Source organism: Lolium rigidum, unplaced genomic scaffold, assembly GCF_022539505.1.
Source record: "Lolium rigidum isolate FL_2022 unplaced genomic scaffold, APGP_CSIRO_Lrig_0.1 contig_58534_1, whole genome shotgun sequence".
NCBI classification, from domain to species: Eukaryota; Viridiplantae; Streptophyta; class Magnoliopsida; order Poales; family Poaceae; genus Lolium; species Lolium rigidum.
In genome coordinates, this window is record NW_025901050.1 from 124,975 (window position 1) to 136,595 (window position 11,621).

General features: G+C 41.0%; 1 protein-coding gene across 2 annotated transcripts; it reads left to right on the forward strand.

The window, feature by feature from the left end:
* The first annotated feature begins 3,236 nt into the window (after nt 1–3,236).
* LOC124681890 (probable ubiquitin-conjugating enzyme E2 24) lies at nt 3,237–11,238 on the forward strand. 2 transcript variants are annotated; one of them, XM_047216669.1, is made up of 10 exons: nt 3,237–3,736; nt 5,933–6,559; nt 6,642–8,017; nt 8,154–8,279; nt 8,364–8,501; nt 8,640–8,843; nt 8,941–9,004; nt 9,830–9,969; nt 10,053–10,364; nt 10,662–11,238. In XM_047216669.1, exons 3-10 carry the CDS (start codon nt 6,653–6,655, stop codon nt 10,887–10,889), a joined length of 2,577 nt encoding a protein of 858 aa, XP_047072625.1. In that variant the 5' UTR covers nt 3,237–3,736; nt 5,933–6,559; nt 6,642–6,652; the 3' UTR covers nt 10,890–11,238. The 2 variants fall into 2 exon arrangements, with proteins under 2 accessions (XP_047072625.1, XP_047072624.1); XM_047216668.1 differs by lacking the exons at nt 3,237–3,736; nt 5,933–6,559 and having other exon boundaries at nt 6,620–8,017.
* Nucleotides 11,239–11,621: the final 383 nt, after the last annotated feature.

The window sequence follows — 11,621 nt, forward strand, 5'->3', positions numbered from 1 at the left end:
TTTTAACTGAGTTTGTCCAATTTCCCTTGGTATCTTGCATTGGAAAGAAAATAATTCCCTAGCAACAAAATGTCTACTACTAAAAGTCGGGCTCTGGCTAGCAAACCCTAGGTTCACGGTAACGGCCACCCGGGCTATCCTTTGTCGGGTTTGGCCGGACCTTGTCTGAAAAGTCGAGACACGCTAAAGCTCTACGCTTGACTTGTACCATAGTCCGAGCAAACCGGCTAGAGAGACGGACCCGACACGCAAGCAATACAAAGTGCGGTTGCTCGAACCGATGCTCTCCAGTGACAAGCCTTGCATCAAATAAGGGGGGTATATTCTACAGACCATCCCCTCTTCTTTCGCCATCGACACTTAATCCCACTCTTGTTGCTCAGAATATTCCGTGGAGATACCTTAAAAAGAAGAGACATCACAAGATACCACGATCACACACCACTTGCCATGCTGTTTCTTCCATCACATGACCCCCTTAACATGCAGGCAAACCAGCACAAGAAAGCTGGTCAGATTGTCACGGGGAAAAGTGCAAGAAGTGGGACTTTCAGTTATATTTGCCACATCGAAATCACTAATGAAATTGAGGTCACCGTGTGGTTATTTGTGCAGAGGAAAGCTATGGAAGTGACCGACCACACGATAGTTTAATTTTGTGGCGTGCTGCTGCACTTTGGGTGGCGTAGGCAGCAGCAGCCGTGTGGATATTCTGCATGAGATCCGGGCATCTCCAGTAAAGGGGGCGATGGGTGTTTGGTGCACTTTCAGGGGTAGGAATGTTCCAGCTGGGTCTGACATCTGAGGCCCGTGTGGAACATAGAAATTCTACAAAAAAGAATTTATGAAAAAATTCCTAGGGATGAAATCCTGCGCGAGCCAAATATGTCCATACATTCATGACATGGATGTATATAAGTTGGCAAAATAAACAAATAACCTTCTCCTGAAATAAACAAATAACTGATTTGACCCATATTTTGCACCCGTCCCTTCCCCTGAAATGTTTGATAAAACTTCTGTTTGCCAGTGAGATGAAGCGATTTGGAGAGGATAGAACAAGAGAGACATACTCTTTCCATCCGTGAATAAGTGTACATTTTTTAATTTTTTGAAAGTCAAACATTTATAAATTTGTATGTAACATTTGATGGAAATTCAATTCGGCTCATGGGTGCATATGCTCCCTCCACCCAAAAAACATATTTCTAATTTTCAAAAAAATTTAGCCAAAAATTTCGCATGTACATCTCGACAATCCATGTGCGTTCGTGTAGTTTCGCGAGAAACCGATATTTTTTGTGGTCGATGTAAAAAGACAAAACAAGTCTCACAAAAAAGCCTTATTTTTAGCAATAAATTTTGTATTTTTAAACAGCTCAAACTACAAGTTGATTTTTCATGGAAAGACTTTGTTTGTACGTAGCACACAATGAATTTTTCATTTTGATTTTTTTGACATTTTAAAATGTTTCAAAGTTGTAGTTCAAACTAAAGGGAGCATATGCACCCAGGCCAAAACACCACTCCCTGTTTGATAGTTGATACTATATTATTGAACTACATGTAAAGATGAATCTAGTAATTTTAATTTAATGTCATAAATGTTGTTAAGTTGGTCGAAGTTAATAAAGTTTAACTTAATACAATGTCAAGGAGAAACATAAGGACCTACGAGGTTTATGTTGGAGTCCCATTTTTTGTGTGTGTTGGACTGCTAATTGCCATGCTATGGCAATCGTCAATTTTATGACATGCCGAGTCCCTTGAAGCCATTGCTAACGTATTTCATTTGGTTGTGCGAGCCAAATGCAAACCGTAACATACATAGTCGAGATGTGTGATATGGATTTTGTTGCTATCATGGGTGCATCGATTGCCACAGCACCCTTTTCAAAATTCTTTCTTGAAAAACATTTTGCACAAAAACTGTGTACTCGAAAGAAAGGGGAAACAACGAGTTTGTAATTCTGTTAGAGGGAAGCCCCAAAGGAAGTATTAATATTAGGACCCTTCTGGTTTAAATAAATTTCATAGTAATTCTGTAGTACTTATCCATAATTGGTTCATACAAAGCATTATTGTTCAAATTCTTGGAAAGAATGGTCTTCTTTACTGGAAAAAGGAGGAATGGCATGCCTTCACTTTTTTTTTTGTTAAGACAAGAAAACAAACATATAATTTATGTAGGTACGCCCGCCACAAAAATCAAACTAACTAGATATTACATCGTGAAATGACATGGAAGACTTCTCTATAACTGATATCTTCCTATTCCATGTAAGTGTCCATTGCGGAGACATGGAATTTCTTGTGATTTTTCTCTCTCTGTGCACGAGTAGATAAGTACCCTATCATAAATTCATAGTTACTTCCACTCGTGAACCCATTAATATCATTCTAGAAACCCAAAAGGTTTTTAGTGCATGTACAAATGGATGATGTCAATCTTCGCTTGGATTTATCACGTCGAAATTTTGCTTAGTTGGAGGAGAGAGAATGAAGAAAAAGAGGACCGCCTTCCCTTAACTAAGAGATATCCCTTAGAAAATAAGAGAAGGCTATTTTTTCTCCATTATATCATATATGACTTCTTTTGTTAACATGTATTTCACTAAAATTGTAATTAATTCTCATTAATTTCTAGGAACTGCAATATGAGATAACCCATTATACGACTTATTTTTATTGCCTTCTTAATATGACACAGAGAGCTAAGAGAAGACTCGCCTATCCCAGGCTCCGTGGAAGAGCCCTGCTTGATTTCCTGCTACCTAGCCACAATACTGCAAAGATCTATCGCGAAACAAGTTGAATCTCATGGCATTGTTCTCCATGCACATTTAGCTTCTTCAAATTTCTGCAAACTTGGCACTCAACATCCAGATAGCTAAATTTGTAAATTCATGTGTTTTAATAAGTCACATGCTCTAAAGATACTGCTCGTGACAAATCTATGTATTTTTTTTATTGAAAGCAACATCCTTGGTATAAATTTTCCAAATGTTGACCCAGGACACGTTTGAAACGTCACCTTGCTTTCGTGAACTCGTGGGTGTACAGAAGATTTCGGGTACACGTCGTTTCTCTCCGAGAAGCAGCAGCAGAACGTGTAGTCACACATCACTCGGACGAGACGAGACGAGCGAAAGCAAAGCAGCGAGCGAGCACGGAGAGAAAGCAAACTCCAGAACTCGTTCTCTTTCCCAGCTCGAACCTGGAATTCTCGGGGAAAAACCAAAGTGACAGGGAGGAATCCCATTAGCGCAAAGAAAAATTTAGGATTTTTCGATTTTAGTTTAGGCGCGGGCGCGGCCCCCGATTAAAGAAATCGAAAGAATTCGGGTGCGGCACCACCGGGAAAGCAAAGGCGAGCCCTCGCGCACCGTAGAAATTGGCCACCGCCAGCCAGCCATCCCTCCATTCACGAGCAGGGCCGAGCACCATCGAGCAAAGAAGCTTCCCCCCTCTCACTCTCTCCTCCCTCTCCTCCCGCTGCCACTGCGTCCTGCCGCGACCCGCGATTCGGTCCGAGGAGGAGGGGAGGTGGTTCCGGTGATCGTTTCTTGGAGAAGTCGGAGGTCTTGCAGGCTCTGTGGGGTCAAGGGGCGCTTGCCGGCCATGGTAGAAGGGCTCGCGGATGGATTGAGGCGCGGGGGAAGGGGAGGCTTGCTCCCTCTTCTTCGGTGATCGGTTCTGGGATTCGTGGGATGGCGGCGTGCTGGGTTTGGCACAGGTACCGCCATTTTCGTCTTATTTTCAGCTCATTTATTTTCTGCTCATTTCGCATTGCCCCTGCCTCTGCCGCCACCACCTGCCTGTTCTCAACGAGGATGTGCAATAATTTGTCGTATCAAATCCCTTCTGTCGGTATCACGTTTGCAGGGCAAAATTTGGCTAAACGTGACTATCAAAGATTACGCCACCCGGTTTGAGGGAATCAGGAATATTCCCCGAGATGCCATTTCCAGTCTAATTTCGACCAATTTACAATCATCCCTTCCTCAACTAGATTTGCTACACTGTCCCTGTCTTGCCTGTGTGTAACCAAACAACCTTAGCTTGGGTCAACCGTTAATCGATTGGACTACTACAACCATAGGTGGCCAACAGTGGAAGTTCTGGTAGCCTGGTTGAGCAGCAGGTGACCACGGCGGCGGCAGGCGCACTGGCGAAGGTGGATTCAACTAGCTAGTAAATTTGTGTGTCCCAGAGTTTCTAGTGAAACAGTGGTTTTTTTTCCCCCAGCCTGCGTGATAATTATTGGAGTGCATGAGTTTTGGCCATATTTGGGTATGCTGGTATGGGGTGCTAGGTTAGTTTGGTGCCTTTTCTTTTGCCGGTTTTAGGAGAACAGAATTAGCACGGAAGGTATTGTTTTGATCTGATTTCTTTGACAGGCTTATCCATACATGCGCTGTCTTTTAGCTGTTTTCGATCAGATATGATGGCGAATGACGCGTGATTTGTCGTCATTGTTGGTTTTGCTATGGATAGATCCAAAACTTCCTGTGTCAAAATAAAGAATCAAAGTTTGCTAACTGAATACTAGGTTCCTCAACTGGTACCTATCATGTAATTAATTATTATTTTTGCATGGTTTTGATATTCCAAATCTAGATTTATCTTGGTATGCTTTAGCATGGACTTTCAGATGTTTCATTTTTATTAGTTTTGATTTGGCCTGGCCCTACCTATTGAGGCATTTTAATCATGTTTTGGCTGAAGAAGTTATCTTAATATTTATTGGTGAAACAGATCTAGACCGGTTCATATATGCAACTTACAGCGATGTAAAATTATAACCTCAGATCTCCAAAAAAAATTGTCATGATTTTTCAACCTGTATCATTCATATGCAATTTGCTTTCTTGCATCTAGTTTGAGCTTAACCCCACCTTTCTTACATACATCAGTATCTTTTGTGGGTAGTATTTCAGTATAAATGGATTTGGTCGTTTCTTACGAATAAATGGTAGCGCTGATGATCTATCAATTCTTACTTTTGGTACCTTAACATTATGTATTTGAATCTTGTCCGTGGTAAGTAGAATGCTTACCACTAAGCTATGTGTAGGCTGCCCTTATATTAAATTTGGCACTCTTCTGTTTCCCTCTGATCACAAAGGCATATAATTCATATTTTGTTGATCAAATTTATGGTCAGACTTTTTCTTAAACTACGTGTAACCCTTATAAACCGGTATGGAGGGAGTTACCATTTTGCACAAATATAATTCTTGTTCATTGTATGATTGATTCTTGTAACACAAATTGTCTGTTGCGACTTTTACATATTCGTTGGAGTAACTTCAGTAAAAATGCGACAAAGTGATTCTTCTCATATTGGGTCCAACCAGCATCTCTGTTGCCTTTTACAGTTTTTTTACATCTTATTTATTAACAAATCATTAATTACCTGCTTAGCTGTCTTTAGTACTCCCTCCGTCCATAAAAGGATGTCGAAGATTTGTCTAAATTCGGATGTATCTATACACTAAGAAGTGTTAGATACATCTAAATTTAGACAAACTTGCGACTTCCTTTTATGGACAGAGGTAGTACAAGAATAAGATTTTTCATGGTTATTAGCACTTGTGGATGCGATGAATCTTTGGAAAGCATCAGACTCGATCTTCTTTATATTGTTAGATGTCATATGCATCTCCACTGTCATAAGCTTGAATTTTGCTAACAAATAAAACGATCCTGATCTGCATAATCTCTCACCGTGTCTTCTAATTAATCAATTGGTTTAACTTACAACCATGTTTAGTCAGTCCTAGTTATGGCATATTGCTTCTATAAAGTCCCATCTTCCTTTATCAGAGTATTTATTAACTATGCAAATACATAACTTCTTTCTGAACCTTAAATATGTTCTGTTAAGATGATGAACAGTTGGCCTAACCTTCTTCTAATATGGTTGCAGGATCAGTTAATCCCTGATGAAAAGTTGTCTGTTGCATGATCAATATTGGTCATAATGCGCGGGTATATTCTCTGATGGCTACTTATGAGTGTTGATCATTGAAAGGAAGCGAATCATTTGGTTGGAATTTCCTCTCTGGGAATTATCTCCTGTAACAAGCAATTCCTTGTTTTAGGGCAGATCTCCTTTGGCACTGATAGCGACTGTTCCGTGGTTCACTTGGGCAATTCTCCTTTGGCAAAACCTATCTAGTTCTCGGCAAATCTCCTTTGGCAAAACTACCTATAGTTCTTCCGATCTCCTTCGTTATACGCTGTCGCTTCCGACTGCTCCACTGCTCCCTGGACCTATCTCCTTTGGCATTAGCTTTAGATATAGATTGCTATCTGTTTGGCACTACCTTTAGGTTCATAGTCCTATCGAGGCAAATCTCCTTTGGCATTAAGTATTATTAGTGTTTCCATTTGGGCAAATCTCCTTTGGCGGTTACTGGATATCAGGGAATTCTTCTTTGGCATCTGCACTCAAGTGTTCTGACTGTACACATTGGTCCGAACGTCAACCTGCTGCTCAAAGGTTGTTCTTCACTTTATCAGATTATCACAGAACACAGCTTGTTCCAAAAAGGTGGGCGCAGATTCTATCTAATATTTCTTAATAGCATTGTTTGTTTCATATCATTTGAAAATGACCATATTTGGTGTTGCAGGGTTTGTAAACATGGACTTGTTTGTTATTGACTCAGACAGTGAGTCATGCACCGGAACCAGTGACAGCGAGGACCAAGAAGAATGTGAATTTACGTACAGCGACCATGCACAGAGCATCTTATCAAGCTTGGATGAGAGCATCGGCAAGATTGATGATTTTCTTACTTTTGAAAGGGGTTTTCTTCATGGGGACATAGTCCGCCCTGTGTCTGATCCCTCAGGTCAGATGGGCCGCGTTGTTGGGGTTGAAATGTTTGTGGACTTGGAGACAAACTCTGGTGATATAATAAAAGATGTCAACAGCAAACAGCTTTCAAGAGTGAGATCCTTTGTCTCTGGTGACTGCGTGGTTATGGGACCATGGATTGGGCGGGTGATCAGGGCATTTGACCTGGTAACCGTTGCGTTCACTGATGGGGCAAAGTGTGAAATGCTGTTAAGGGACTCTGAGGTGCTGACGCCCATTCCTCCAATCCGTTTTGAAGATGCACCTTATTTCTACTATCCAAGCCAACGTGTGAGGATTGCCCATCCCCCTGTTTCCAAGTCAGGAACATGGTTGTCTGGATCATGGAGGGCCAGTCGAGATGAAGGTGTTGTGTCTCATGTTGATGTGGGGCTTGTGCATGTGAACTGGATAACCTCAGTGACAAATGTTTGGGGTGATCGATCATCAACTCCTCCAAACTTTCAGGATCCAAAGAACCTCACTTTGCTCTCATGCTTCCCTTATGCTAATTGGCAGTTGGGTGATTGGTGCATGCTGTCTGCTGGTCACGATGGAAGTCTTGGGGCAATGGATTCTGTCAAGTCTTGCTTTCCAAGTGAAGACCGTTCTCAGTATTCTCAAACATATGTCGTTGGTAAGACAAAGAGCACATTTGACGTTCTATGGCAAAATGGAAGTATATCTCTTGGGCTAGAACCCCAGAACTTGGCTCCTGTTAGCACCCCTGGTGATCATGATTTTTGGCCAGGACAATTTGTCCTGGAGAAACTGGCAGTAGAGGAGGCTTCTGAACGCCAGCGGATTGGGATAGTGAGGAATGTGGATGCACTTGAGCGGACTGTAAATGTAAAGTGGATTGTTCCAGTGGATGATGACATTGCCAGATATGGAAGTGGCCCCACTGAGGAGACAGTGAGTGCTTATGAGCTAGTAGAGCACCCGGATTTCTCCTTTTGCACTGGTGAAGTTGTTATTAGGTCGGCTCTGAACATCGACAAGTCTGAAGCAGATCTCACCATTGGAACCATGACAGTTAGCAGGAAAAGTTTGGATACCTCCTCTGGCTTCTTATCATGCATTGGCAATGTTCTCAGGTATAAAGATGAAGGAATTGAAGTGCAATGGGCTAGTGGTATGGTATCCAAAGTAAGCTTATATTTTAGTTGGCTTGCTCTCCTTTTTGTGTTGTTGTGTTTTATGACCATTTTTTACCTATCTTTTCTAAATACATGGTCTGTCCAGACTATTGGTAACATATCTTTCTGCCTTATATCAATTTCAGGCGCAACATTTTGAAATAATTGGATTAGAGAGGCTTCTAGATAATTCACTGGAATCAGTGAATGAGGTGCATATTTCTGTTGATGACGATGCTGAGCAGGAAATAAATCGCTATGAGAGTACAAAGGTCAGTTTTTGTTTGCATCTATCCTTGTACTGTTTATTAGTTACATGCATTGAATTTAAGCAACAACTTAATGCTTTCACCCAGAATGCTCTGGAAGAATCTGCTGAAGACTGCACTGTTTCATTACGCAATGCTTTCATCTTCTCCAAAACAGCTTTTGGTTTTCTGACAAATGTGGCTTCTAGTTTCTTTGGCGTTCAGGATTCTACATCGTCTAGCTCAGTAAGTTTATATCTCACTACATAATTTATTTTCATATTTTAATCCAAGATGAAATACCCTTTACCAGACCCACAATGTGTGGGAGCTTTCAGCACTGGGTACGCCTTTTTTTACAGCTCGATGAAATTGTTCTCTCAGGTTACTGCAGATCCTCGGTATCAAATTGTGAAGACAACAGAACTACATTCATCTGCAGAGGATTTCCCTGAAGAAAAGCATATCATGGATTTGGCGACACAGATTGAGAAGCCACAGTTACCTTCAGAAAATGACATAAAAAGATTTGATGTTGTGGTGGACTGTTCTGATCATCATTTTGTGAAGGAAGGTGGCCACGAAAATGTAATACTTTACCTGATACAACTTTATTTATTTATTTTTAATTTGTAGCAGCTATTGTAGTTTGCGTAAATTATAATATTTTTTCTTGATACGTCAGGTCAAAAGAGGTTGGCTGAAGAAGATACAACAGGAATGGACAATCTTACAGAATGATTTACCAGGTTAGTTTTTCTATTTTTTTTAGTCTATTACAGGCCTATGTGAAACAGTATCTTGTCATTAACTCATTGCATCTAAAAATTTGGCAGCTGTTTATTATAACTTGGTATTGTTTTTTAGTCTATCAAAACATAGTACTAATGATCTATATATACCATCATTCTCTATTTTGTGTATGAAATATAAATCTGAATCTGTCATGCTGCAATCTATTTGATTGTTTTGTTGTTGGAAATAAGTAAAATGTTCTACAATTCACAGGATAGCATAGCATGTCAGGGTTTCTTTCTCAAAAAAAAAATTTGTTAGGCATCTTTATGAGATGATTGAAGTTAGAAAGACCTAGCTTATTATAGATGTATCATGTATTTGGCATCTTCACAATTATTATTGAGTATGAGATGTTAACCAAGTTATTAAGCTGTCTAAGATTAAAAATAGAATGTGTGAACAGAACATGCAATTCCGTTGTAAGTTGTGAGATTTCTTCTCTTCCTTTGCTGATAAAACTAACAAGTTCATAACATTAACATTACCATTACATCTAGAATTATGTAAAGCTAGTAAGTATAAAATCAATTAAAATTATTCACTTCATAAACTAAAACATTTTGGAAAAAAATAGTGTATGTTAGCCTTTTTTGTACGTTTAATAAATCCCTGTAATATTAGCTTAGCTTGAAAATCATTAGTTTGCTTGAAAATTTATGTAGTAAAGCTAAAATCGAATTATTTAGATTTAGTAGAAAGTTATTATTATGAAATAACTGATGGAAACATGAAGCGTATTTTCTGGTACAACACTTACATGGTATTCTTCTGTGCAGATGATATTCATGTTAGAGTTTATGAGGAAAGGATGGATCTTCTGAGGGCCTGCATTGTTGGAGCAGCTGGAACGCCTTATCATGATAATATATTTTTCTTTGATATTTTCTTTCCACCTACTTATCCTCATGAACCACCTGTAAGTTATTCTTTATTATGGCTCTTCTGTGTATCTTTCAGTCGAGATCGTCTAGCCGCTGAACAGTAACTTTCTTTTCCCAGTCTGTTCACTATCACTCTGGAGGCCTCCGCCTGAACCCAAACTTGTACGAATCAGGCAAAGTATGTCTAAGCCTGCTGAAGACATGGGCAGGAACTGGTAATGAGGTGTGGAATCCAGATGGCTCGACTGTTCTTCAACTGCTGCTATCCCTTCAGGCTCTTGTGCTCAACGAGAAGCCTTACTTCAACGAGGCGGGCTACGACAAATTTGTGGGGAAAGCTGATGGAGAGAAGAACTCCATCACTTACAATGAGAATACATTCTTGCTGTCGTGCAAGTCCATGATGTACATTCTGCACAAACCACCAAAGGCAAGTCACCAGCTCAGTAAATTCTGTACTTGACTAATACTCTGAATATCCTATATGCGAAAAAACTGATAATGGCTAAACTGAATTTCGGTGATGCTTGTTAAATTATAGAACTAAATATTGTCTACAAGTTAGAGTGCTTCGAATCCTAAGTAAAATGCAAGAACTTTCTTTATTGTATAATAATCACCTAACCAACATATAGGTTCATGTTTTTACTAAGTTTAGATGTACCTTCAAGTTTAAGAAGCAATATATGTACCGAATAATATTTGACGGGTCTTTCTCTTCATTCAGCATTTTGAGAATTTTGTCAAGGAGCACTTCACTTCCCGTGCACCTCACATCCTTGAAGCCTGTGACGCGTACCTCAGTGGCGACCTAGTCGGCCATGCACGTGACACTGCGTACGTATCAGACGACGGCTGTAAGAACTGCTCCACCGGGTTCAAGATCATGCTCGGCAAGCTACTGCCGAAGCTCGTCGCCGCCTTCTCTGAAGCCGGGATCGCCTCCGGCCAGTAGCTTCAGAGCAGGCGCGCCTTCGCTGTGGCCATGATGACGATGGCATTCCGTAACACGACACCGGTACTGTATAGATTTTTGCAATAAAATGCTGCCCTGGTACAGATGTCCCGTGTGCATAGTAGCTTGTAAGTTTGGAACATTAATTTGTGTGTGATTGGTAAACTGGGATGGTGCCACAGATGAGAGAGGCAGCTGGTTTGGTCTGTGCTGTGCTTTGAGAGTGTGATGGAAGTATGTAAATTGTGTGTGTTCAGAAGCCTTGCACTAGCTACCACAGTGAACATGGCTAAACTGATACTTATTGTATTCTCTTGTTTGTATATACTGTATAATATTTTATCTGTGATCTCGTTTGCGTGGATACAACTTATGTCATGATGGTAAGCTGACATTAGGAATTAGGAAACCAGTATGACGCGGGAGAAGGAACCGACTCTAAACCTGACACCTGTGACCAGAACGACACCGACTCGAACTCAGTGACCACGCGCGAGCTATATATTCCGCCGACACAACAGATGAACCCTGCAGGAGGCTGGCTCCCTCCCCTCTCTACTCCATGCCGCCGCAGCGCCGTCGTGTCGATGCTCACCGTCCTACGCCATACGGCAAAGGCTGGCTCTCGCGGCGACGGCGCCGCCGGAGAGACGTGGCCGACGACGATGATCCAAGCGACGAGAACGGCACGCTTCTCACCGACGATGCGCTCTCGGCCGTGTTCGCGCGGTG